Here is a 27797-nt window from a genome sequence, read left to right as displayed (position 1 = left end):
AGCGGGGCGGCCAGACTTCCTTCCCGGTCTCTCCTCCACCGCGGCGTTTCAGCGGCCGTCCATTTCCGGTGGGGGTGCCGCGCCCAGTAAGGGCCCGGAAGTGGGTCGCGCGAAGATTGCTGGGCGGTTCTTGCCGGAAGTGGAGAGCGGCTGATCGCAGTCGGGAGGTGAGGCGGAACTCTGAGGTGAGGGTACGCGGCCGGGTAGGGACTGGGGTCCACTCCGCGGCCCACCGGCCCCTGGTGTTATGAATGGCCCTTCCGGCCTTCGCGCGCGTGGCGAGCCCTACTGAAGGGGCCGGAGCGGAGGCCGTCAGGCCGACCCGGGATCCTGGGCGCGGTCTCTTGAGGTGGGGCTAGGGTGACCAACTGAGCCGGGCTCCTGTGGGGAGGCCCCTCCGCTGGATTTCGCAGTCCTGGCTGTCAGCCTCAGCGGGGCCTGATTCCTAAGGTGCCCAGACGTAGGCATTCCTAAGGAACCAGCGACACCTTAGAGTCTATCCCCCCCCCATTTCGTCCCCATTGCACGGATGGGTAAATTGATCCCCGGGACGAAGAGGCTGGTCTATGCTCTTATAGCGAGTGAGGGAAATAATTGGAATCAAGACCTCAATTCCTTAGATCATCAGTTCCAGTTCCTTCCGACGACTATTTCCCAGGAACCTCTCTCTACCTCTTGAGTGATCTTCCAGTTGGTGTCGTCTCGCGGGCGCTGCAGGTTAAAGACCACCCGCTGCGTGTTTTTTTGGTTTTGTTTGGTTTTTTGTTTAATGCAATCTGTTTGGAATGCCTGGGGAGTTTTTCAAAGAGAGTGGGACAGGTCTTTGTATTTGCAGTCAGGTAGCCTCTCATTCCTCCAGGTCCTTTGCTCCTATTCTGAAAGGCTTAGTTAACTTTATTGAAGGTATTGCATACTTCTGGACCTGAAATCAGATGGTTCAGGTTTGGTCTGGCCCCACTGCTAAGTATCTGTAGCCATAGATGCATTATTTAACTTCCTTGAGCTTTATTTTTCTCAGCTTTTAAGTGGAGATCTCTGCTTACCTCACAGGATTAAATTCAGTGTAACAAATTCTGTTTATTCAGTCAGGCACTGCCATATCCAGGGAATGCAGTTTTGAAACAAAACAAGCCAGACCCTACCCACATAGAGCTTTTGCAGGGACGTTTAAGAAGTAATTATAGGGCGCCTGGGTGGCTCAGTCGTTAAGCGTCTGCCTTCAGCTCAGGTCATGATCCCAGGGTCCTGGGATCGAGTCCCACATCGGACTCCCTCCTCGGGGGAAAGCCTGCTTCTCCCTCTCCCACTCCTGCTGCTTGTGTTCCTGCTCTCGCTATCTCTGTCTCTGTCAAATAAATAAATAAAAATTAAAAAAATTAAAAAAAATAAAAAGAAGTAACTATAAATGTGATGAGTGTTAGGAAAGAACAGGGTACTATGGAAGTATATAACTTGGGGTTCAGGAAAATCCCTTCTGCAGAGCAGAATTTAAGGTGAATTTTGAAGAATAAATAGCAATAAGCTTGATGAAGAGAGGATGAGAACCTTTTAAGGCAGGGGTTACTATCAGAACTGTGTTAGTTGAAGCTCTTTGTAGGGATCCCTGTTCAAGTGAAAAACAGGACAGCCCAGCACATTCATCATTCACCACTCATTCATTGAGCCCTTAATATGTTTGAGGCACATATTAAATGAGGCATTTGGCCCTGGTGGCTAGGAATACAGTTGTTACCATGGGGGGTGGGGGGTGGGTCGGGGATGGCTTACCGTCATAATGCACTGTGTGAGCACAGGGCTATGCAAGAATAGAGGAGGAATACCTGAGCCGGGTATCTACGCTTTGAGGAGAAAATGGAGGATAAGTCTAGCAGGACTTATTTAGCCATATGGTGAATCTGGAAAAGGGATTTACAGGCAAAGAGTGCAAGGACATGGAGATCTGGACATGTGAAAGACCATGGCTAGTTCAGTGTGACTGAAATTTCAGTAATGCATAGAGACGTGAAGGAAGTGGGAAGTGGTGGGTCAAATATGAAGGACCTTGTAAATCATGCTGAATAATGTGGATCTTAGAAAGCTTGTGAGGATGCTTTGAAGGGTTTTATGTAGGAAAATGATGTGGTCAGATTTATGTTTTAGAAAGTTTAGTTTGTCAAGGGGCGCCTGGGTGGCTCAGTCGTTAAGCGTCTGCCTTCGGCTCAGGTCATGATCCCAGGGTCCTGGGATCGAGTCCCACATCGGGCTCCCTGCTCGGCAGGAAGCCTGCTTCTCCCGCTCCCACTCCCCCTGCTTGTGTTCCTGCTCTCGCTATCTCTCTCTCTGTCAAATAAATAAATAAAAATCTTTAAATAAAAATAATAAAAAAAAAAGTAAGTTTAGTTTGTCAAGTTGGAAGGGACATGATCATGAAGTAGACCAGTGTTGGGAAGCTTTTGCCACAGTCACGGCTTGAACTAAGACAGTGACAGTGGGAAGGAGAGGAGGGATCACATTTGAGCAGTATTTCAAAGATGGAATCCATTGAATTAGAGGCTAATTGTTTATGGACATGAAGAAATAGGAGTAGTCTAGGATGAATGCCTCGCTTTCTGGCTTAGGGAACTGGGTGGTACCATTCACTAAGGTAAGTAATGTGAGAGGAGAGGGGTAAGTTGGGGAGGTAGCATGGAAAGAAAATGAATTTTGGACATATTTTATTCGAGGTGTTTGCAACACATCCAGGCAAAGGTGTCTGATAAGGTATCCCAGCTAGAGGAAACCAAGAGCAAAGGTGTGGAGGCAGGAAAGGGCTTACATTCAGTGAAGTATTGGAGTTTGCCTGGAGTTTGCAGCAAAAGACCAGACCAGAAAAAGAGGTAGATAGATGGCTGCCAAGTTGGGACGGGCTTTTGATGCTTTGTTTGAATGTGTTTGGGTTTTGTTCTGTGGTTGGCAGTTTGCTTATTGTTTGAGTTGTGTTGATCCAGCATAAAATAATTTCTGTAGGAATTTCCCACCTTTTTCTTCACTAGAAATACTTCATCAATCAGGTGGACATAATTTATGTCTGAGAGGAGTTTAAATAAAATGGTATCAGTGAAAGTACTTTGTCAAGTACAACCTGTTATGCAAACCAAAAGTGGTGGTATTGTTAAGTTAGCTGTTTAATTTGTAAAATACTTGGTTTCCAATTTGAGGAGCAATCTTTTTTCTCACCCCTTTTCTTGGTTATACATACATACGTTGCAATGATTTTTAACCAGGGACTAAGCCTTTAAAAAGTGACTTCCTCCTTTCAGTTTTCTGTGAAGCATTGTGAGTCAAAGATGCATTTTACTTAAATGAGCAAATGCAAAGTGTCATTGGAGGTTGAACCCTCTGGTTGGAAATTTAATTCTGAGATTTGAAATCTGAGGATCCTCAAGCTATATCTTACCCAGTCCTGGTGATTATCCCTTTGAATTGTCATCATCAGTTTCTTTTTTTACTTTCTATTAACCTGGCTTTCATACTTAAATTTCACCTTCTCTACCATAACCAGGCTAATCTTTTAAAAAGAACCATTTTCGTCTTCTTATCCTGACCTGGCTTCATATTCCTAAAGAATCAAATCTAAACCCCATTGTCCAGTTTACAAAATTCTCCACAATCGGACTCTTACCTTAATTTTCATTAGATGATGCAGATTGACATTCTAATTTACAAAGTCCTAAACTACTACATTAGCATTTTATTTATACCTCTTTCGCTTCCCTTTTGCTCCTTATTATACTAGAACAGGGTTTCTTAGAAACTTTGGCACAATTGACATTTAGGCTGGATGGTTCTTCATTGTGGGGTTGTCCTACCTGTACATTGTAGGTTTTTAGCAGTATCCCTGGCTTCTACCCATCAGATACCAGTAGCACTTGCTCAGTTGTGCCTACCAAAAATGTCTCCAGACATTGCCCAATGTCTCCTGGAGGACAGAATTGCCCCTGATTGAGAACCACCATTTTGGAAAGTATCATAACTATGTTGTGCAGTGTCTTATCTCTCCAACTAAATTTTCTATGGCAGGCTTCATGGCCATGCTTAGTACAATGTATGCACATTTATGATAAGCACTGGGTATCCTGTAGTAAATGAATCATTTTTCATTGAGGCATCAAGAATTATTGTTTATTCAAGGAATTTCTGGGTGGTACTTGAAGGACTTGCCTTTTTGGTTTTCCTCAGAGGATGTGATCTTGATAGAGTGCCTCTGATTAGGCACTCACTAGAAGAAAGCTTTGGGTTAGTTGACAGTGCAAGTCAGCAGATTTATATATCCCTTGTACTGGATATATAAATTCCTGTTATGCTCATGGTGCCTGCATTTAGACAGCTTGGTTTAGTGAAAAGGGATTACCATTTATTTTAAATTGCTTATAGTTTATGATGTTGGTACTCTGTTTATTTTTATTTTTATTTTTTTTAAAGATTTTATTTATTTATTAGAGAGAGAGAGAGCACATGAGAGGGGGGGAGGGTCAGAGGGAGAAGCAGACTCCCTGCTGAGCAGGGAGCCCGATGCGGGACTCGATCCAGGGACTCCAGGATCATGACCTGAGCCGAAGGCAGTCGCTTAACCAACTGAGCCACCCAGGCGCCCGGTACTCTGTTTATTTTGATTGATTAAATTGTTAGAGTTGAATCATCTTTAAATTAATGCAACTACAGCATTCACCATGAAACTATTTCTTTTTTGATATGCCATTATGTAAACTTTATAAAAAGAATCAAAACTCTAAAAATATTCCTTAGCTATAATAAAGCTTTGTTTGCCTTGTATTACCAGACCTGCAGTGTTAAACTTTTCCATTTGACTGGAAAATATAGCTGAAATGTTTCATGGAAGGAGTGAGCTTGCTTTTTTTGTTTTTTGGTTTTTTCCTGCAGAGGTCATTTAAAATTCCTATACTTAAGTTTAATTATAGACTTAACAGTCACATATTTTTTCATATCTCTAGCTGTAGCTGAATCATGGCTAGGGACAAACGGCATCCTTGGATCTATCTTTATGCAGCTACACAGCTGAAATCAGCCAATGGACTTTTTCCTTGTACAAGTAAAAGATGCCTGCTGAATGCTCTTATGCAGTTAATCTTCATAACATTCCTTAAATATAAGAGAGAGAGGGGAACCCATGGCCACAAAAAGTTGTTTATTTGCCCTGACCATTGAAACAGCTAGTTCCTAAGTCTGACTTCATCTTACACATTCTAACTACCTTTACTCCTGGAATTTCAGATAGGGAACAGAACCGGAGACAGGTGCTGATACTGGATTGGATTCTTTCCCTCCCTAGAAGATAGGCCTTTCTCTTTTAATCTAAACCTCAGATGGCAGTGACTCAGACACTAAATGTCATTGGTTCCCTCAGTGAAACCAAATGCTTGGGGAAGAACAGTGGCTCCTGATTTGGGTTAGATTTGATGGCATCTTTACTGGGGCAAAGTGGTATCTATTCTTTGGTTTCTAGGTTAAAACAACCAATTCATAAATGTCTCCTGTTAGCATGTCTAGGTTTGGCTTTGTGACATACTAGAGCCTAGTAATGAGAACTAGGCTCTAATTCTATATTGTTAGGAGCAGAACTAACTAATGCCTTATAGCTTCCTGGTACCTTAGGAGAGATATCCAAGTGAAGCTGGGTTTTGTTTTAGTTTTAGTATAAAGAAATTATCTAGCTATGTTAAAGAAGGTTTGGATAAATGGGTAAATTGTCCAAAACCCCATCACGTCTAATGTGACAAATATTGTAGATTTTGTGTTCTCTTCAAGTCTTTTTCCACAGTGCATTTAGCTATTCCCCTGTAAGTAGAAGTCTAAGGTTTCTTTTGTTTTTTTGTTTGTTTTTAAAGTAGGCTCCACGGGGCATCTAGGCGGCTCAGTTATTTGAGCATCTGACTCTTGATTTCGGCTCAGGCCATGATCCCAGGGTTGTGGGATCAAGCCCTACATCGGGTTCCATGCTTGGCACAGAGTCTGCTTGAGATTCTCTCCCTCTCCCTCTGTCTCTTGCCCCTTGTGCACTTGCTCTCACTCTCAAATAAGTAAATAAATAAAGTAGGCTCCACACCCAGCATGGAGCCCAATACAGGGCTTGAACTCACAACCCTGAGTTCAAGACCTGAGCTGAAATCAAGAGTCAGATGCTTAACCAGCGGAACCACCCAGGCGCCCCAGTAGAAGTCTAAGTTAACATTGCAGGGAACATCTTCTGCCTATAACTTTTCCCACATTCGTATTATTTTCTTAGGATGCCATCTCAGGAACAGAATTAAAAAGTCAAGGCCAAATGAAGCATTTTGAAGCAGATCAGTTGGGTTATCATAGTTGCGCTATCATCGTGTACGAGCAGACTTGTATAGCTGCTTTTCAGTTTTACTTAAGGGTATGACTTAGAGGAACAGCAACAGACAAAGTAGAAAATATTTTAAGCACAGCAGCTTCCAATTCAAGTAGACCACTGGCTTAATTGCCTGGTGAGATGAGACAAGAACTTTAGGAGTAAATCCGGTTCCATTTACTTCTGAACAACTTCCTTGAGTAGGCGGAAGGAATTGGATTGTTTGAATTGTTGGAACGATGAGACTGTGAAGCAGCTTTGTCAGGAGTCACTAGCCATTTCTGATTTTTCTTGGTTTCAGACCACAAAAAAAATTGCTGGAGAATCAACCCCATAGTTTTCTTTTTGCTCTGCGTGATATCCCTCCAAGAGCTTATCCATTCTCATGACTTTGTGATATTTCTTTGCCGATAACTTGTAAAGTCTCCAGCCTTGATCCTTCCCAAGCTTTATTTCTAAATACTTGTCCACCTAGAAGCTTCATCTCCTCTTCAGACTCTGCTGATCCCAAACTGACCTCATCTTCTTGCCCTAATACGTGCCAGAAACCTGTTTCTGCCTATAGTGTCATCATTCTCTTAAATCACTGGATTTGCAATTTGAGTCATCTTTGCCTCCCTTCTCTGAGTGCTACAGTACTCAATAGTTAGTACCACACAGTTAGTACTTGTTCTGAGTTTAATGCACACTTGTTTTGTATGACCTCCAGGGGCAGTACCAAGATCAGTGGGTGGAAGTTGCAGGGAAGCAGATTTTGCCTCCGTATAAGGAAGAACTTTTAAATACTTTGAGCTGTCTGAATGGAATGGGCTGCCTCCAGAAGTCTCTGGTTCTCTACACTGAAGGTGTTTGAACAGCGGTTACCTAATTGCTGAGGATGTTGAAGGGATTGTTCTAGCATCAGATGGTGTTTTACAAGATGATTTCTAGAATCCCTCCTAATCCTGAGGGCCAGTGATTCAAGGGAAGGCAGCTTTGTTTCTCTTGCTAATTCCCTTGGGACAGGAAAACTATTTTACCATTCTTTTATAGTCCCACTTAATTCAGGTGCTGGTCACTTAGTTACCTTAAACTGATTATTTGTAGGTTAATTGATTCTTTTCTTTTGGTTTCTATATCGGGCTGGACACTAAATGTGTTTTATTTTCCTTTGAAATATAAAAAAATTATTTTTTCAGGGGTGCCTGGGTGGCTCAGTTGGTTAAGCGACTGCCTTCGGCTCAGGTCATGATCCTGAGTCCCACATCGGGCTCCCTGTTCAGCAGGGAGTCTGCTTCTCCCTCTGACCCTCCTCCCCTCGTGCTCTCTCTCTCATTCTCTCTCAAATAAATAAATAAATACAATCTTTTTTTTAAAAAAAATTATTTTTTCAGCAGCCCTCTTACTTTACAGTTTGGTGAACAGCAGCATTTCAACCTAACTTAGACCCTAATAGCTTCCTAGTTCAACCTGACCTAGACCTTAGTATCTTCCCCATTCCAAATCGCATTCTGTTTATCAGACAGTATCTGTAAAAATTTTGCTTTCATTATATTATTCCTTTACTCAAAATGCTTAAACAGCTTCACATTTATCACAACATCAGATTCAAATACTGCCTGGCTTTCAATGCCCTTCATAACCTAGTCTGGCTTGTTTATCCAGCCTTATTTTTCATGACACTTGATGCTCTGTGTGGGTTAACCTACTCACACTTTATGTACATAGCCTTTGTATTCTCTCCTCCTTGCTTCTGATTGCTCTGGAGTGTCTTCCCTTTTTCTTTTACTTTTTCCATCAAGATGCCCCACTTTCCTCCTTACACCAGACTATCTCCAGTCCTCACTGATTTCTTCTCACCTCTCAGAGCATATAGTCATTTATACTGTATCATTCAGAACCATACACATTCTGCAAAGAAAAAGCTCTAGTATATAGGCTGATACTATAACTTCTCATAATCTGCGTGGAATTAGGACAAGTTTTCTTCCTAATCTCTAATAGAACTTTAAAAAATGTAGTCATCATTATTTATTCCATTGGCATTTTCATTTGTGTTGGTCTTCCCAATTAGAATGAAAGTTTCTGGAGGGCAGGGGCCATATGTCTTCTGTGTTTTTAGTAGCTGCTAAATACAGTGCTAAGCACTTTGATTTTATGATCATCTTCTGTGTGCCAGGTTGTTCTAGGTGCTGCGTATTGGGGGGGCTGGGTCGGAGGAGGAGAATGGATAAATTCCCATCCTCCTGGAACCTGTCTTCTAGCACACTGCATGCAGGGATAACATTTTACATTTGAACTGCATTTTAAGGCTCCCAAACTAACTCATCTCCTTCAATCCTTCCATCTCTGTGTGCTAAGTGAGGATCCATTATTAAATGACTGCCCTGTGGTTATACAGTGAATACATGGCAGAGTTGGGACTCAAAGCTTGGTCCCCTGAATCCTAGTTTTTTTCCTTAGACTTCTGTAATTAGAACTGCCTCTCTTTTTGAACGTTTTATGATGAACACTTAGATAGTTGGGAATCTGTACATTCATTTATGGAGGCTTAACACTTGGTTCTTGGCTGTTGTCAATCAGAAATGACAACAAGATCAGGCAGAGCTGTAGTTTTCTACTCTGGCACTTCTAAATTCTTGTGGAAAAGCCTTATTTTAAACATTTGCCTTCCAAATAGTGTCATCTAGCCTATGAAGAAATATTGGCCTCCATGGAGAAAATTGAAAGCAGAGAAATTAAAAGCTGCTAGTAATGTAACTAAAGACACCATGAAGAGGCCTTGAACCCATAGTGCTGTGCTCAGCAAGTAGTAGGGGCTGGATACTGTGATGAACCACATAGTCACTTAATTGCTTAAAAGTTATGTGGAGTGGTGGAAAGAGCCTCAGACTAGGATTCAGAACATTTGTGCTCGGAGTCTAGGTTCTCTACCCACTGGTTGTTCCATATCTGGCAGGCTTTTTAACTTCTGTGAGTTTTTTCATTCTAAAGGTGGGGATCAGTATCTTCTTAACAGACCCCATAATATTTTAAGTCTCAAAAGAAGCAACAGGGTGCCTGGGTGGCTCAGTTGGTTAAGCGACTGCCTTCGGCTCAGGTCATGGTCCTGGAGTCCGTGGATCGAGTCCCACATCAGGCTCCCTGCTCAGTGGGGAGTCTGCTTCTCCCTCTGACCCCAACCCCTCTCATGTGCTCTCTCTCATTCTCTCTCTCTCAAATAAATAAATAAAATCTTTAAAAAAAAAAAAAAAAGCAACAGATTGATGATGTAAAGCACTTACAACTACAGGGAATATTTTTAATATTATATGACTAATAAGGTTATTTTCTTTACGGTACTTGGTTTGAAGATCTCTTTATCATTGTGATTTGTGCCCAAGAAGGTAGCATTTATTTGACAGATGGGGATATTTGTAAGATCCTGGGGGAAAAAATCTCCCCAGATTTGCCAGAGAGAAGAGACAGCCAGACTTGTTTTGAGGGGAGAGGGTAAAGGACCCTTATTAGCCTACTATATTTATGGTGCCTACTGCTACTACTGGAATTACAAAGACATGGTTCCTCCCTTAGGGTGGCTAGTTGCCTATTAACTATTAAATAAATGATTCTAAACAATTATATTAAATGTGTGGTAGAGAGAAGTGCACAATGTTCTGTGTGTGTGTGGCTTTTTTTTTTTTTTTAAGATTTTATTTATTTGACAGAGACAGAGATAGCAAGAGCAGGAACACAAGCAGCGGGAGTGGGAGAGGGAGAAGCTGGCTTCCCTCGCCCTGCAGGAGGGAGCCTGATGTGGGACTCGATCCTAGGACCCCGGGTTCATGACCCGAGCCGAAGGCAGACGTTTAACAACTGAACCACCCAGGCGCCCAATAAGTGCACAATGTAATGGGAGCACAAACTGGAAATGCTTCTTGGGGAGGTGGTACCTTAGCTGAATCTTAAAAGGCAGTAGGAGTTCTAGAGAGGAGGCAGATTGAGAAGGAAAAGCATACCTGGACAAGCTTCCTAGAGAAGGTAACACTTTAGCTAAGTCTTAAAAGGCAAATAGGAGCTAGGAGACAGAACAACAACCAAGCAGAGTAGATAGCATGAAGGGTCAGAAGTGAGAAAGCATGATTCTTTCTGGAGAATGCAGGCAGTCCTGGCTTGCTGCAGTGTGTTTAGGAAGGATGTGGCAAGAGGTAAAACTGGAAGAGAGTAGTAGGAGATGAAGCAGGACTAGATTATGGAAACCCTTATCTGGACTTTACTCTGAATGCCCTGGGAGACTACTGAATGATATTAAGTAAAAAGACTATCATAATTACATTTGCCTTTGAGAAAGATTATGGTGGTAGTATGGAGAATGGATAAACAAGAAGTTGTATTACTGTAATTGGGAGAGACTGGCAAGGAGGTTATTGGAGTAATCTAGGCAAAGTCATGAAGACCTGATTTTTGACAATCAGGATGAAGGCAAGGGGCATCTATTCAGGAGATAAGCAAGATATAGCCTGTGGATTTTGATGACTGACTAGATTTGGGGGAGTAAGGAACAATATAATTTAGTTAACACTTAGGGAGTCCTTGCTGTTTTTCAGCACTGATCCAGTACTGCTACATGCACAGTTGACCCTTGAACAACATGGGGGTCAGGAGTGCTGACCCCCCAGTGCAATTGAAAATCAGCATATAACTTTTGACTCCCCCCAAATTTACTGATAGCATACCTGTTGATTGAAAACCTTAATGATAACATAAATAGTTGATGAACACATATTTTGTATGTTATATATATTATATACTGTATTCTTACAATAAGCTAGAGAAAAGAAAATATTGTTAAGAAAATCAAAGGAGGGGGCACCTGGGTGGCTCAGTCGTTAAGCAGCTGCCTTCAGCTCAGGTCATGATCCCAGGGTCCTGGGATCGAGCCCCACATCGGGCTCCCTGCTCCATGGGAAGCCTGCTTCTCCCTCTCCCACTCCCCCTGCTTGTGTTCCCTCTCACGTGTCTCTTTCTGTCAAATAAATAAAATCTTTAAAAAAAAAGAAAATCAAAGGAAGAGAAAATACATTTACAGTACTGTACTGTACAAAATTCATATGTAAAAGGATCTGCGCAGTTCAAACCTGTGTTGTTCAAGGGTCAAGTGTATTTCTCCTTTATTCTGACTTCAGCCCTTTGGATTTTGTACTGTTGTCTCCATTATACAAATAAGGAAGCTGAGGCTCAGAAAATTTGATAACACTCATAGTAACAGTGCCAATGAGTACTGTTACTCAAACCCCCAAACTATCTGACTTCTCTAAAGACCATGCTCTTAACCACTATACTTTGTTGCCTCATAGTTCTGGGTTACTAACTTGGTCAATCAGGTGATTGATAGTGCTGGACTTCGAGACACTGGGGGTGGGAGGTGTGGGAAGACGATGAGTTCTGTTTTGGATACTTCAGTTTGAGATGTTTTCTGGACATCCAGGTAGGGATGTCTAGAAGGAAGCTGGATCTAAAATTATAAATTCCAGAAGGATGGCTTGAGCTGGATATGCTATTCTGGGAGTCATTGGTCTCTAGATGGTTGTTGTGGTGCCACTCTGGAAGCAGGCTGGATGGTACTGTGATAATGCTAGTTGAAGACTTGGGAGTGGACATGACCACCTGAAGAGTGAATATGTGTATGGTGATGGAGAATGAGACAAGGCGTGTCTTTTGATCCCTTCAGTTCTGGATATTCTTTCCTATAGCATCTCACATTTCACCCTGCCTCTACCAAAAACAAAAAACCTAAGTACTGTTCTCCTGTTTGGTTAATGGTAGAATGAGATTACCTGTAAATGATAGCTGTATTACCCTTTTACATTCTGTTTAAGTTAAGACAGCAGAACTGTGGCTTGTTTACCAATGAAAGCTTACAAGTCCCAAGTGAAGTACAGAAAAAAAGGATCTAAAATCTCATGAAGCTTTTAAGATAGGTAAGTGTTCACCAACCCTGGCAGCCATTAGAGACACTTGTACTGTTTTCCATGTTAACAATAGCCTCAGCCTATAGTATCCATTGTATATGAAGGAATGTGTTTTATAACAGAATGGGTGGTATCCTTTTTTTAAATTTTATTTTATTTTTAACAGGGTGCCTGGGTGGCTTATTTGGTTAAGCATCTGATTCTTGATTTTGGCTCAGGTTATGATCTCAGGGTCATGAGATCGATCCCTGCATCAGGCTCTGCGCTGGGCATGGAACCTTGGAACCTGCTTGGGATTCTCTCTCTCCCTCTGCCTCCTGCCCCCCCCCCCCCCACCACTTGGGAACACATCCTCTCTCTCTTAAAAAAAAAAAAAAAAAAGAAGGGGAAAAAAGATTTTATTTTTAAGTAATCTCTGCACCCAACATGGGGCTCGAATTCACAACCCTGAGATCAAGAGTTACACGTTCCACTGACTGAGTCAGCCAGGTGCCCCTGGAATGGGTGGTATTTATTAATGGAAGATAGCTTGGGAGTTTACTGAATTCCTTGCCTTTTACCCTGGGATTTATAGACTGTGGTGGATTATATGTGAATCTGTCCCTGGACGGTATCCAGAACAGTCAGTAATTTGGGTACTCAGGTGATGGTGGCATAACGTAAGGGAGAATATATATATTGGTTGCTTCTAGTCTATTTCATTTGTGAGAAGAGCAGAGACTTGGAGCCTTCTGTTACTTCTCCAGGCCAGGGAATGAAAAGGTTTATTTGGTTCACATTTTCACTTTTTTCTCTGATTCTCTTTTAAATGACATTCTTGGGGTGCCTGGCTGACTCAGAAGAGCATGTGACTCTTGATCCTCAGGGTTGTGAGTTTGAGCCCCACATTGGGTGTAGAGATTACTTAAATAAGTCAAAACAAAACATTCTTGAGATGTCAAGATATGTGGAAGTATGGGAAACATGCTGGCAGTATAAAGAAATAAGTGATTCTTAAAATAATAGTGTTTAAAAATGTAGAAATTGATATTTTATACTTTCTTTAATAAAATCAAAAGTATTTAAACTAGTTAAGTTTTTTTCGTGGATATTCGAATGTAGCATTAAATTTTTCTTTTTACTATCCTTATTTAAAAATGTAAATTTTATCTCCTCTAATGTTGCTGTATTAAGGTCAGTCTTAAAAAGTTGAAAGCCTGTTCAGATGTCATGGCAGTGAAAGATACTGTTAACAGATAAATTTTTTTCTATGATAAAAACAAAAAACAAACAAGAACATTCTCTGGCAAGTCACTAGGCCCAAAGAGACCAAAGCCTATACACAGAAAAGAATGGACAGGGATTATATTGTCTTCCTTGGGGCGCCTGGGTGACTCAGTCAGTTAAACGTCTGCCTTCGGCTCAGGTCATGATCTCGGGGGTTCTGGGATCAAGCCCCATGTCGGGCTCCCTGCTCACCAGAGTCTGCTGCTGCTTCTCCCTCTGTTCCTTCCTCCCCACCCCCTCTCATGCTCTCTTTCTCTCTCTCTCTCAAATAAATAAATAAAATCTTTTTAAAAATTAAAAACTATACATATTGTCTTCCTTACTTTGTCTTGCAAGCTGTCTCCTCTGCTGGGAGGACAGTGTGGTTGAGATCTTCTGAAATGTCATCTTTGAGGAAATTGTAATTGCTATGGTCATTTTAGGCAGTTTCAAGGGTGTTGAGCTCATTTAGCTTCAGTTACCTGAACTAATTAATGTTTTGAAGTGGAATCTCTCCCAAGCCAAGGCTTTGACTGAACTTTCACTGACTTATTTTTATGATATCACTTATCACCTCAAACATTTCATGTGGGTGTGTCTTGAAAACATTTAATGATTATTTATGTATATAGTATGGGCAACTTTCAGAACAGTTGCCCTTCTGGAGTTTTGGGATGCTCTGCTTCAGGTTCATTAACTTCGTAAATAAAACACCTTCTACTTGCCAAATAGTGGTCTAGATGGTAGAGTATAATAGGGAACAAGCCAGAGAAGTTCCTTTCTCTGGTAGAGCTTAATTTCTTTAGGATTTAGACATTGAGTGAGACTAATTTCAGATAAATTAGTACTTGTGAAAGATCTGAAAAAAGCTCTTCTGGATGTGTCTGTCTTCCTACTGCAAGTCCAGATCATACCATCCTCATTTGTGAAGCCTGGCTCAATGGCAGCATGTCCATACTATCCTTACCTGATTCTTTCAGCTGATATGTTCTTCTTCCTGAAATTCTGTTACTCTATCTGCAACATTCTTATATCACCTTAACATTTTTTTTCTATTTGTTTGTAGTTGTTAGTGTACATGTCAAGTACCCACTATTAGACTGTAAATTATTGAGGGCAGAATAAATATCCTACTCATCTTGGTTTGGGGCATTCCATATGTTGGCAGCAGGATGTTGTAGGAAAAAACACTGAACTTAGAGCTAGAAGACTTAAATTTGAGTGCTGGCTTTCCTATTAATTAGCTGTGTGACTGTAGGCAAGTCATTTAACTTCACTGTAATTAAGTTTCCTCTCTCTACAGGGTGTAGTAATTAACCTTCCATTCCTGAATAGTTGTTGGGAGGCACAAACTGAGATAATATATGTGACTGTACTTTATAAATTCTATATTAAATTTATAAATTCTATATATTAAATATTCGGGCACAAATATTTCGTGGTGTCATAGAAATATTTAGTAAGTATTCGAATGAGTTAACGTTTGCTTTCAGTGAACACCTTTTTCGGGGTAGCTCCCTTGTTTAATGAAGTCTTTATGATTTTGCAAATATGTTAGTCTATTTTTCATCTTGTTTTATTAACTTCTTCTGTTCTTCAGATTTAGCATCCTCCTCACCCCACAAGTATTGTGTCTTTTTTCCTTAGGTGCTATGTACTATTAAAACAACAAGTGATATATGATCTCTTTCAGCAGGTGGTACATTATGGCTGACATGCAAAATCTGGTAGAAAGATTGGAGAGGGCAGTGGGCCGCCTGGAGGCAGTATCCCATGCCTCTGACATGCACTGTCATGGAGACAGTGCTCCGAAAGGTAAGCAGTATACAGTGCAGCAGAATACTTGGAATGAAGACACAGCGTCTTGGCCTGAAAGCTTTCTATCAACAGTGTATTCTCTTCTTTGGAGTTAACTTCCCAAAATGCTTAATAATCTAAGTTCATCGCCTGTGAACAGATAAGGGAGGAAGTGACTTATGCAGGGAGGCCTGTGGTTATTTTAACATAAGAACTTCCTGCTTGTGTGATACTTCCTGTTCTTTCTTTAGCAAAACCACTCTAGTGTAAGTTGAGTGACAAGTGATATTAAAATTTCCTCTGTCCAAATGATTGGCAAATTAGCCTGTTTTGCATATGCACCAAATTAATCATACAATGTTAGAGCTAAAAGGGAGCTCAGGGGATCTTTTTTTTTTTAATTTTCATTTTATAGATAAAGAAAATTAAGCTCAGAGAGGAAAAGGAACTTAGGGTCACACAGTCAGTTAGTGGTGGTACTGGACTCATGTTCCAGTATTCTGTTTACTGTATTACTTTGCCTCTCCACTTTCATGTGGAAGTGCTTTTTAACAAATCATCTTTCTGGTGCATGACTGATTCTTTGTGGTATGTCTGTCTTTAGCAGGAGCAGCTCCATATGTGCAAGCATTTGACTCACTGCTTGCCGGTCCTGTGGCAGAGTACCTGAAGATCAGTAAAGAGATTGGGGGAGATGTGCAGAAACATGTAAGGATGTTTGCCCCTTTTTCCCTCTTTTAAGGACTGGTGGCTGTCTTCAAATCCTACTCCTTGGTTTAAGAGCCCCTTGAGAGGCTCCTGGCTCCTTCTCTTTTACCTTCATTGAGGAGCTCACTCCAGGCACTGGAACAGCTCCTCAGATTTTTCCAGGCCCTCTGCTTTTATCACATTTTCTGCGTGGGCTTCTTTTATACTGATAACTTGCTTGGTGCATAAAATATGGCTTGGGGGGTGCCTGGGTGACTCAGTCAGTTGATTTCGGCTCAGGTCATGATCTCAGGGTTGTGGGATCGAGCCCCGCATTAGGCTTCATGCTCAGTGAGGAGCTTCTTGAGAGTCTTTCTCCCCCTCCTCCCCTCCCCCCACATGTGTACAATAAATAAATAAGATCTGTTAAAAAAATAAAATAAAATATGGCTTGGTTCATCTTTATAGTGAGAACGTTCTACCATTCTGATCCCAACATGTTATATAACCAAGCCTAGGGTAGCTTATTCAAAGGAGTCATAGTCATGACTTCGCATTTATAAAACTATGCATGATAGTTATTAGTTATGCTAATGTGAGTTATTTTCACACTTAGTTCACAGCGAGAATGTGAAGTAGGCAATGACAGGTGCCTCTCCACCCACCTCGCTTCATGTGCTGCCACCTCCATCGTCACCACCCCCACACTCAGATATATATTCTGAATCTCTCTTTGGGACCCAAAATCTTTCTGCTAGTCCTCTGAGTGCTCCTCTGTAAGCAATAACCATGTTTAGGATCTTCCTGACCCTTCAGCAAGACTGGTTGCTTGATCTTTGGAAGATTACTATTTTGAGCCTTTCATGTACCATCTGTTGGCAGTGGTGTAGCTCTACTGAGTAGGACTGGGACTTAGATACAAGAGTGAGGTTTGCATTTTTACTTTATACAGTGTAACATTTGCAAAGATTTAAAAACATGTATCACTTGTATGTTCTAAAAACGCAAATCTAGAAAAAATAGGTTATCTTATTTGAATTTTTGTATTTAGATAGTGCTTATAGCCTCATGTTTCTTAAACTCTTTTGACCATGACTATAAATAAGAAATATGTATTTGTATGGGACGCCTGGGTGTCTCGGTTTAGTGTCTGCCTTCGGCTCAGGTCATGATCCCGGGGTCCTGGGATCAAATCCAGCATCAGGCTCCCTGCTCCGCGGGGAACCTTCTTCTCCCTCTGCCTGCCGCTCCCCCTGCTTGTGTTCTCTCTCTCTCTCTGACAAGTAAATAAATAAAATCTTTAAAAAAAAATTAAAAATAGAAATAAAAAAAGAAATATGTATTTGTAACTGGTCATAAGTTTCACTAAGCGGTGCTTCTCCTACTTGTACTGCGCTTTTTTTTTTTTTTTTAATCTGAATGGGTTATGACCCAGCGTTTTAGAAATAGCTTTAACCTAAAGGAGTAAATACCTTGAGAATTTAGGCATAAATTTGGCCTTTGCCTTTCCTTCTGCCTCAAGTTTTTGAGAAAAGAGCCCTTTTGGTGGTGAGAGACAGGAGGGATTTTTCAGTGCGCTTCATACCGCACCGCATGTACATTGGCTAACTGATTTCATCTAAGGCTCACCCTGATTATCCTCATTTCCTGGATATGTATCCCTGATGAGTTCCAGCAGGAACAGTGCTATATGCAATTCTGTTGTCACTCCCTGGAATCCAGAGTACCTGAGGAAAGCAACAGGACGTGCCTGGGTTGCTACCAGAGTACATGAAAGTGGAGGTTTCCGGTTATTCTTCTCAGGACCCTCTGCAGTTGTAATGTGTCACTGATAAGTGATTCTTCTTTCTGGCAGGCGGAAATGGTCCACACAGGTCTGAAGTTGGAGCGAGCTCTCTTGGTTACAGCCTCTCAGTGTCAGCAGCCCGGAGGCGTAAGTTCACTGCTAGTTGGTCTCCTTGTGGTTTGATGCTCAGGGCAAGTTGAGAAGTTTCTGCTAAGTATCATAACATGCTAAAATAGATTTTCCAGGCTCATGTATGTTCACACCAAGTCCCAGAAGTAGTCAGACTTAAAGTGCATGAGAATGTGCCATTGAGTATTTATTGGACTCTACTGGGTTTGTTTTTTTTTTCCTGTCATTTTACTTAGGACCGTAGTTTACTCCTGGACCTTACTTTTTCCTTCAGTAGACAACCTTTTTTAACCTCTCGGCTGAGGCCAAATTCATCATATTGTCCCCTAAGCCGTTTGGGTCGTAGAGAGTGGTTCTCTTGCTTCACTGTGACTGGGCTTTAGTAATGCTGCTGTGGAGATCCTAAAACCCCTAAAGTATTGCTTCTCCCCTCATCCTTCTGTGGTTGGGAGCTCCCTTTAAGTTTACTCCCGCCTCAAAATTTTATGCTGCCAAGTTATGAAAATCAGTTAGAAAAAATGTAGATTTTTCTCAGAGCCAAAGATCTTACTTTTATTCTATTTGTTCTTTCTGCATCTGACTTTCCTAGGCAGAGGGTTAATAAAATAAGGCTTTCTGTTAATGCTCTATTAAAACCCCTGGACCCTTAGCATGCCTAAATAATGTAAAAATAGTATAAGATAATATTAAATATATTAGACTCTAATTCTTAATCTGTCTTGAATGGTTAACGTATTTTGTCTAAACCTTTTCTCCAAACTCACACTTTTCCCAACAGATCAGGCAGCTGAGACACTGTTAATATTTCCCATGCTTTAGACTAAGTGTTGATAAACTACAGTCTCCAGGCCAAATCTGGCCTGCCATCTCTTTTGTAAATGAAAGATTTTTGGAACACAGCCATGCCCATTCTTTCAACTATTGTCTGTTGGTGCTTTATGTAGTATAATGGCAGAGTTGAGAAATTGCAGCAGAGACCATATGTCCTGCAGAGACTGAAATATTTACTGTGTGGCTCTTTAGAGAAAGTTTACCGACTCCTGCTTTAGACTGTTTTCATGCTAAGATCTGAGAATTGAGATGTTCAGGAAACTGAGCTGGAAGGATAAATCTGAAAGGATAAAACATGGAAACACAAGATTCATCCATTTTGCTAAGCTGCCTGTTCAAATGCCAAGCCCCCTAATTGCATTTGATTCAGCAGATCTCTGCTCAGCAGCTGCTGTATGGCTAGCAATGTATTGAGGACTATAAGGATTATAAAAGAGGGTTGAGACAAAGTCCTTGTCTTTGAAAAATTAATGAGAAATATTGAAAAACATACTCACATGGGTCCATTAATAGTTGTGCTGACGTGTGATAAGGTACCGGGATTGGTTATGCGGACAGTAGCTGCTATAAGGGGCCAGTGTGGCTGGTGCTGGAGGGCTGTTCCTCATGAAGCCTGAGGAACATTTGGGTAGATGGAAAAAGAAGAGACCATCATGAGTAAAGGCTCGGAAATGAGCTAGTATCTCTTATAAGTGGGACAGAAAAGAGACAAGTGTCTGAAATGGTAGAATTTTGTGGTGTAGCTGGAGTATGGGTCCTGATCCTGAAGAACCACCAAATCTAGCCTGAGGAGAGTGAGATGATGAGCAATATTTTAGCCATATGAATCTGTGCAGGATGAATACAAAGTTTGAGTGTTCATTATAGGCCATGAAGAATTCTTGCCTGCAGAATCAGAGTTGACCAACACATAAAGCTTTTGCAGAAAGACTAACCTGAATCTTTTCCTGCATCTTTCCCTAGAATAAGCTTTCCGATTTGTTGGCACCCATCTCAGAGCAGATCCAAGAAGTGGTAACCTTCCGGGAGAAGAACCGAGGCAGCAAGTTGTTCAATCACTTGTCAGCTGTCAGCGAAAGTATCCAGGCCCTGGGTTGGGTGGCTATGGTGAGCAGTGCAGCTTTCATGGGAGGGAAGGGATGGAATGAAAGTGGTAAGGAGATATGGCTGGAGAAGCTCTGAGTCACTGACAGCTTCTCTTTCTGTAGGCTCCCAAGCCTGGTCCCTATGTGAAAGAAATGAATGATGCTGCCATGTTTTATACAAACCGAGTCCTCAAGGAGTACAAAGATGTGTAAGTCCAGCCTTTTCTCAAGGGGTCAGGGACAAGCCAGCTGGTTACTTGCTGGAGTAGCACTTTGGGGTTAAGGCTGTTGTGTTGGTTCTGTACCCCAGGGCTGCTTTCTGGAAAGTTTGACATACTGGCTCATAGAAGCTGCATTTGCAAGCAGGAAGTGTTTCTGCTTTCACTTCTGCTTTTTCTCTAGGGTTTGTAGAGCCCCTTTTAGTCTTCTAATCCTTTACCCTTTCAGGTTTAGGAAGTTTTGCTAGAGGTAAAATGGACGAATGCCCTTTATTTTTTTTTAAGATTTTATTTATTTATTTGTCAGAGAGGGAGCACAAGCAGGGGGGAGGGGCAAAGGGAGAAGCAGGCTCCCCGCTGAGCAGGGAGCCTGATGCGGGGCTTGATCCCAGGACCCTGGGATCCTGACCTGAGCCGAAGGCAGACGCTTAACTGACTGAGCCACCCAGGCGTCCTAGCGAATGCCCTTCAATTTGCCTGTTTAGACAAGGTGGATTTTGTTCCTTTGTTGAGAATTTCTAACTGGCCCCATAACAAAAGGTTCAGTAAGATTTACAAGGAAGTTTACTAGGTAAAGTGAGAGGAGGGCTGTTTTGGCAAAGCACAGGTATCAAGTAAGAGGCGTGGGGGGTCATTGTATGTCTAACCACATATGTTCACCAGTCCTAACAGACTTCTCCATTGTTAGTTTTGAGCTGGAGTAACTGCAGGCAGCTATCACTCATCTGCATAATTACCCAAACCCTTCCTTTCTTCCATCAATCATTTGTTGAGTAACTACTCTGAAGGAGTAGCCTTCATGTGTGTGAAATAGTTTCAGAACACCAGGTACTTCCTTGATCTTTCCAGCAACCTGGAGTTAAGCGTTGCAGTGTTTTGATTTACCCCACCATTAAACTCCACACTTTACAGTTGAGCAAATTAGCTCTTATGCTAAATAGCCAGAAAGTCTTCCAGCTAATATATAAGAAGAGGGGAGACTTGAACTATAGTGCAGTGCTCTTTCTATAATCTAATGATGATTATTTCCTCCAGGGAAGTTTTAAATTTTTGGTGGGAGGGGCACATTTTGACATAAGGCACTGTGCTATAAGGCAGTTGAGTTTCTTGAAGTCCTGGAGTTCCACAGTGATGCCCGAGGAACCTTCTCTCCACCACAGCTTCATGCACAGAATGTCTGCTTTCATTAGTTTTGTATATTATGTTCTGCCCAAGGTCTACTTAGAAAAAACGGTTTTGCTATACTTAAAAAAGTTTGAGGAATACTGCTATACTAGAAAGGAAGAGATATGATCAGCAGTCCCTATCCTAATGGACTTTAGTCTAATTAGGGTAATAGAATAGGTTAAAAAAGAATAGTAAAGCTCGGTTATTTTTTTTAAAGATTTTATTTATTTGATAGAGAGGGAGAGCACAGAGGGAGGGTGAGAGGGAGAAGCAGACTCCCTGCTGAGCAGAGAGCCTGATGTGGGGCTCGATTCCAGGACCCTGAGATCATGACCTGAGCCAAAGGCAGATGCTTAACCAACTGAGCCACGCAGGCGCCCCGTAAAGCTCAGTTATGATAGAAAAGCTGCCATAGAGCAGAGCCACACCACAGCCAGGAGAATACCAGCTCACAGATAGGAGGGGTTCTGGAATCACTATTGTAATGTACCCTGGCCATCTGTGATGAGTTCTTCTTTAATTCTCCCAGCGATAAGAAGCATGTGGATTGGGTCAAAGCGTACTTGAGTATATGGACAGAGCTACAGGCTTACATTAAGGATTTCCATACCACCGGACTGGCCTGGAGCAAAACGGTTAGTGAGTCTTCCTCCCTCCCTCTATCCCTTTAGGATGGGGTCCATAAGTTTCTTACACTTTGTTGCTACCAAGGTCCAAGAAGGAATGCTAGTCTTTTCAGTGGAGAGTAGAAAGAAAAAGGGGAGAGAAAAAAAAGGGAAAAAAGAAAAGAGTACAGAAAGCAAGGATCAGAGAAATACTCAGTTATAAAATTCAGTTTCAGTACACATGGGTCAGAGACTGTGGTTGGGCTAGAGGGCAGCCAGAAGAATGAGTTACATTATCCCAACCCTCCAGAAGCTTAAAAACAAAAATCCTAAGTCACATCACCAAGCTAAATGCTATACTAAAGATATAGACTACAGAGTAAAAGGGAGTGTGAGTCTCACCGGAAGAGAGAGTATTTTGAACAGGTGTACTCTGATCTGAGACTTTTTTCAAGTATAGAACAGTGAGAAGTGGGAGAAATGGGGATGCTAGCAAACAGCATAGCTTAAACAGAGTACGTGTAACATGTAGAGTAAATGTAGAGATTGGTCATCTCTGGCTTCAGTAAGGAGAGAGTCAGATTTTTGGGAGAAAAGGCTGGAAAGGAGGGTTGATTATGACTTTTAGACTTAATAATAGGTGATAAGTACCTGTCATAGGTATTTGAGCAAGAGAGTGATAATGATCAGACTTGTCCTTAAGGGAGTCTCAGTTTATAGGTTAGGGATAAGGGCTCGTGCTCAGACTGTGGAAGTGCTCTCATGGTGCTAGGGGCTGGTACAGAAGAACTTGCAGAAGCTATAACCAAGATAATGGAAAGATTTGACGGAATTGAGGGGGTTGGAAGACTCCAGAAAATTGAACAGTCGAGCTTGGATGGCAACGTCTTTTACTTAAATAGAAACAAGGGAGTGATTGTACAGTCTTGGCCTTGTTGAGGCTGAGGTACTGGTGACACACTAAGTTGATGTACAGAGCTGGCTTAGAGCTGGAATTAAGTAGAGGCCCAAGGAACGATGGGAAAGTTGAAAAGTGGAGCTGGGTTGGATCCTTGGGAAAGGGTAAGAGGGAATAAAGCCAAGTTGAGTGTGGATAGGGAGCATGAATCAAAGCATCAAGGGCTACAGTGGGTACCCCATGTCCATGAATACATGTAGACCCTACTGGGAAGGGTACAGAGGGGAAGAGAGGATGGCTGTGTTACCTGCCTTTATTATTCCAGGGGCCTGTGGCAAAAGAACTGAGTGGATTGCCATCTGGACCCTCTGCTGGATCAGGTCCTCCTCCTCCCCCACCAGGCCCACCTCCCCCACCAGTCCCCACCAGTTCAGGCTCAGATGAGTCTGCTTCCCGCTCAGCACTGTTTGCGCAGATTAATCAGGGAGAGAGAATCACACATGGTAAGTGAATATTTTGGCAAGAAGAGTTGGTACAGTAAGTTGTTTGGGCCAGATCTTACCAGCTAGAGACGTGACAATCTATAAACCATAACCCTGGTTTGTGTATGGGAGATTTCATTTGGGGTCACTGTCCTTCAGGTTGCCCAAAGGGACCTCAAAGCTGGCTTAAATGGAAACTGAAATGGGTGATTACAGTTGAGGGAACCCTTCTGCCCCATAGGAAAGTTATTTAATATTAAGTGGCATATATAGAGTACCCTGTTGTACCAAGGCATGGTGCTGGCAGTTTACCCTAGAGCCTTTTTGGTGTTACCACACGGTCTCTTTGGGAAGTCATTGTGTGTGTGTGTGTGTGTGTGTGTCGGGGGGGAGGGGGTGGTTAACTACCTCAGAGGATGTTTATTAGTCGTGGAAATTTTGCATAAGATTTACCAATGTTGGTACAGAAGAAGTAGACACCCTATACACAGGTAGAAGACTACATTACACAGCCCTCTTCTAGGAATCTGCCTATAAAAATATCTAAAATAAAGAACAAGTATTATATAGTATTTTTTGTAGTAGCTAAAAATGGTATAACAACCTAGATATCCAGCAGTAAGAGAAATGGTTAACTGTGGTATGGCCTCCTAATGAGATATTATGCAGCCATTTAGTCTTTTTCTACAGTGAACCATGCAGTGTTGAAGAAGAAATCTAGTATTTATACCACAGCCACAAGGAGTGGTGGAGCTGAAAGGGCCAGTCAGTATTGGTTATTTAGATTGGGGCATATTCAAAAGCAAGAAGTCTATCAGCCTGCAGCAGGTGATTATGGAATCTTTTCCTTAAAAAGAAAGAAAAAAGACATTTTTAGAAACTGTAGGTTAACATGAGAAAATTTTTAAGTGTTAACTGGTTAAACCAAACTTGTTAACAGTGTGTATGATTATAACCAAATACAAAACTTCTATCAGTAGGAAAACATGTAGAATGAGATTTCAAATGCAAACACTGAGTAGGGGACATGGTAGGTCAGCTGTGGGTGAGGTTTCTTTCCTTTTACCAAATTTTCTTTACTATCATGTATTACTTTTTCTTCTGTTGCTTTAAAAACTGTACATATTTTGTGAATATATATTTGGTATGTGTCTTTCAGGATCTTTTTCTGTGCATTCACATACCCATTCCTTTCATACACATTCCATGTTTTGTTTTGGTTTTTAATGGAACTGTATATTTGAACCATAGGGTAGAAGGGAAATTCTAAAAGCATTTCTCCAAAACTGCTTGTGAGAGAACATCCCAAAGGCCTTGGCTTTTGGCTTCAAAGTTTTTGTTAAAACTGAGAGCAGAAGTTGGTAATTGCCTCAGCCCAAAGCCGTGGTATGAGGGTCAGGCACAAGGTAGCTGTTGTTCCTACAGCCCTGAAACATGTATCTGATGACATGAAGACTCACAAGAACCCTGCCCTGAAGGCTCAGAGTAGCCCAGTACGAAGTGGCCCCAAACCATTCTCTGCACCTAAACCAGGAGTCAGTCCATCCCCCAAACCAACCACAAAGAAGGAGCCGGCTGTACTTGAACTGGAGGGCAAGAAGTGGCGAGTGGTGAGTTAAAAATGCCAGGACTCGGGAAGCAAGAAGTGGGGACAGGATTTAAACGGAGCACAGCCAAATGAGTGCAGGGTTCTGGCTTAAGATTACAAGAACAAAAGTTTGGGACAGCTTGTTTTCGGGGCTAGTGTGTATTAGTGATGAGATTCCTGAAAGGGGTATCTCTTTAACAGGAAAATCAGGAGAACGTTCCCAACCTGGTGATTGATGACACAGAGCTGAAACAGGTGGCTTACATATACAAGTGTGTCAACACGACATTGCAAATCAAGGGCAAAATAAACTCCATTACAGTAGGTGAGTTTTTGTCATTGTCCTAGAGTCTGAGAGGGCTGGAACCATACCTACCCTATTCCTAAAGATTCTTAAATTTATTACAGTAGCTTCCTTTAAAGTTATACTGTTGATGGGGCGCCTGGGTGGCTCAGTTAAGTGTCCAACTCTTGATCTCAGCTCAGGTCTTGATCTCGGGGTCGTGAGTTCAAGCCTCGTGAAAAAGTTATACTGTTGATCTGCTCCCTTTCTTCTAGATAACTGTAAGAAACTCGGTCTGGTGTTCGATGACGTGGTGGGCATTGTGGAGATAATCAATAGTAGGGATGTCAAAGTTCAGGTAACTTGATATCTTGGCTCCTTCCTTTGGTCCCTGAGGAATTAATTGAAAGACATGGCTGACCCACAGATGTTGCTGTGGTGGGAATTTGATTCTACTGAGTCTGTAAGCTGAGCTGCTTTGGTGGCAGAAAAGGAGTTGGCTCTTATAGTGAGCACCCATTCCCAACCCAACTCTAGTATCCAGTATCTGCTGTGTACCTGTGAGCTTTTCATGTAGTTGTTGAATCACATGAAACAGGGAAAGCTTTTTCCTGAAATTTACTGTTGCTTTCCTCGGCCATTGGGACTCAGCTTCTTGGTTTCCTCTGCAGGTAATGGGTAAAGTGCCAACCATTTCCATCAATAAAACAGACGGCTGCCACGTTTACCTGAGCAAGAATTCCCTGGATTGCGAGATAGTCAGTGCCAAATCTTCTGAGATGAATGTCCTCATTCCTACAGAAGGCGGTGACTTTGTAAGTTCCTTGATCTTTGGTGGTATGATCTAAAAACAGGAGGGACTGAAGATTTCTTGCATTGGAGAAAGCTAGTTCATGGCCATTCTGCACCGAGTGGGTCCATCCTAGCAGTACACAGCTCAAACACCCGTTGAGTGTGAGATAGTCTCTTGAAGTGGCTTTCCTTTCTTAGGTTGAGCAGACGCTCAGGGTAGTAACAAGGAATGGGATTGGGTCCTAGCCCCCTATAGGACTGGCGCCATGCAGCCATATACGTCCTTACCTGCACCTCCCAGGTCTGTCTGTCCAAAATTGCTGATCCAGGAACAGTAGGAAACAGACTCACACTTCTGCCTCTCTGGCCCTGGGGCCTTTCCTTATTCCTCCACCGCAGGGCTCCTTCGTTATGTCAGTGGCAGGGGAGGGAGGTAGTACGACATGTGCTGCCAGTTACATAGCCAGGCTGCTACATCTGGTCTCGCTCTCAGACATTCTACTTGCTCCAGGAGTTTAGCAGAAGCAATCGTTGGGAGAAAAGTGTAAGATTTAACCCCAGTTTATTTTGTAGCTTGGACTGAAATGTGGTTTTTTTATTTGCAGAATGAATTCCCAGTCCCTGAGCAGTTCAAGACCCTGTGGAATGGGCAGAAGTTGGTCACCACAGTGACAGAAATTGCTGGATAAGCGAAGTGCCACTGGGTTCTTTGCCCTCTCCCTCACACCATGGGATAAATCTGTATCAAGACGGTTCTTTTCTAGATTTCCTCTACCTGTCTGCTCTTAAACTGCTTCTCTGCCTTGAGAAGCACAGCTACCTGCCTTCACTGAAATATACCTCAGGCTGAGATTTGGGGCGGGAGAGCAGGTCAGTTGATCTTCTGCAGGAAGGTGCGGCTTTTCCCTATCGGCTCAACCACACCGCCAGTCCATTCTTAAGGAACCGCACACCAGGACTGGTGTGTTTTTAGCTTTCAGCCTTTGTGAGCTATTTGACCAACAAACAACCTTTTGGGAAGAATAAAGCAGTCCCCAAGGATTAACAGATCAGAATGTTCACACAAGTTCATCTTTTTCTAACAATGAGCATGAAGTTAGCAGAGGCTGGTGTGATTCTAGCTGATTCTTCTAACCAAACTAATTTTTCACTGTTGACAAGTGAGGCAGGGGTTGCACCGGACCAAAGGCTGAAACTTGGCCAGCTAGCATTCCAAGCAAAATTGTTTCCCATAAGCATTCCTTTCATTCTGCGTTCCGTCCTGGGTCTGCCTGAACCTGCGAGAGTAGGTTTTCCTGTGTGAGCGGCTGCGGCAGTGCCCCGCACCCAGGCCAGTTTAAGGAGTCTTGGCCCCTTCCTTTCACTGGGATCCCTGCCCAGCACCTTCCTATAGAGACGACTTAAGAAAAAAAAAAAAAAAAAGGAAAACACACCATTCCAAGGAATCTGGAATTCCTTCCTCCTTCCGTGCTAGGTGCCTGTCCTCCACCTTCACTGCCTCCTCTGCCCCGTCATGCTCAACTGCTTTTGGTTTCTGTCTGGGCACCTGAACAAAGGATGAAAATCTCCACCGTAGCCTGGTTTTAGGTCTTATGTAAGAATCTTGCACAGCACTGCTAATGTAAATTACAGTTTTTCTCTCTAGGACACTTACCAAAATATGCAAATTTTTTTGGTGGGAAGAGAGATTGTCCTGTGACTTCTACCCATTTCCTGAGGCCTGTGGAAATAAACCTTTATGTACTTAAAGTTATACAGAAAATAGAATAAAATTAATACCAAACTTGCTTACTATCTACCTATGATGTTTATTGTACAGAGATGTAAGAATATTTTTTGAAGTAAACTCTGCCTCACTGTGGGGCTCAAAACCCAGAATCCCGAGATCAAGAGTCAAATGCTCTACCAACTGAGCCAGCCAG

General features: G+C 42.2%; 1 protein-coding gene across 8 annotated transcripts; it reads left to right on the top strand.

Moving 5' to 3' along the window:
* The first annotated feature begins 28 nt into the window (after positions 1-28).
* CAP1 (cyclase associated actin cytoskeleton regulatory protein 1) lies at positions 29-27662 on the top strand. Of its 8 annotated transcripts, none has more exons than XM_064589377.1 (13): positions 29-167; positions 15221-15342; positions 15932-16032; positions 17867-17944; positions 19721-19864; positions 19966-20051; positions 21757-21862; positions 23056-23233; positions 24638-24822; positions 25002-25125; positions 25359-25441; positions 25755-25898; positions 26481-27662. In XM_064589377.1, the coding sequence occupies exons 2-13, from the start codon at positions 15234-15236 to the stop codon at positions 26562-26564; spliced, it is 1422 nt and encodes a 473-aa protein (XP_064445447.1). In that variant the 5' UTR covers positions 29-167; positions 15221-15233; the 3' UTR covers positions 26565-27662. The 8 variants fall into 8 exon arrangements, with proteins under 8 accessions (XP_064445447.1, XP_045753953.1, XP_064445446.1 ...); XM_045897997.3 differs by having other exon boundaries at positions 15929-16032; XM_064589376.1 differs by having other exon boundaries at positions 31-167; positions 15224-15342.
* Positions 27663-27797: the final 135 nt, after the last annotated feature.

This window comes from Mirounga angustirostris, unplaced genomic scaffold (genome assembly GCF_029215605.1).
Source record: "Mirounga angustirostris isolate CCGP_5_RB_7025 unplaced genomic scaffold, mMirAng1.0.hap1 SCAF_4, whole genome shotgun sequence".
NCBI lineage: Eukaryota > Metazoa > Chordata > Mammalia > Carnivora > Phocidae > Mirounga > Mirounga angustirostris.
This window is presented reverse-complemented; position numbering and strand designations above follow the sequence as displayed.

Excerpts from the sequence above, each read along its gene's own strand:
- CAP1 (XM_045897997.3), top strand. The coding sequence starts at position 15,234 with ATGGCTGACATGCAAAATCTGGTAGAAAGATTGGAGAGGGCAGTGGGC. Across the intron at positions 17,945-19,720 it reads AGTGTCAGCAGCCCGGAGGC|AATAAGCTTTCCGATTTGTT; the intron begins GTAAGTTCACTG and ends ATCTTTCCCTAG. Across the intron at positions 25,442-25,754 it reads GTAGGGATGTCAAAGTTCAG|GTAATGGGTAAAGTGCCAAC; the intron begins GTAACTTGATAT and ends TTTCCTCTGCAG.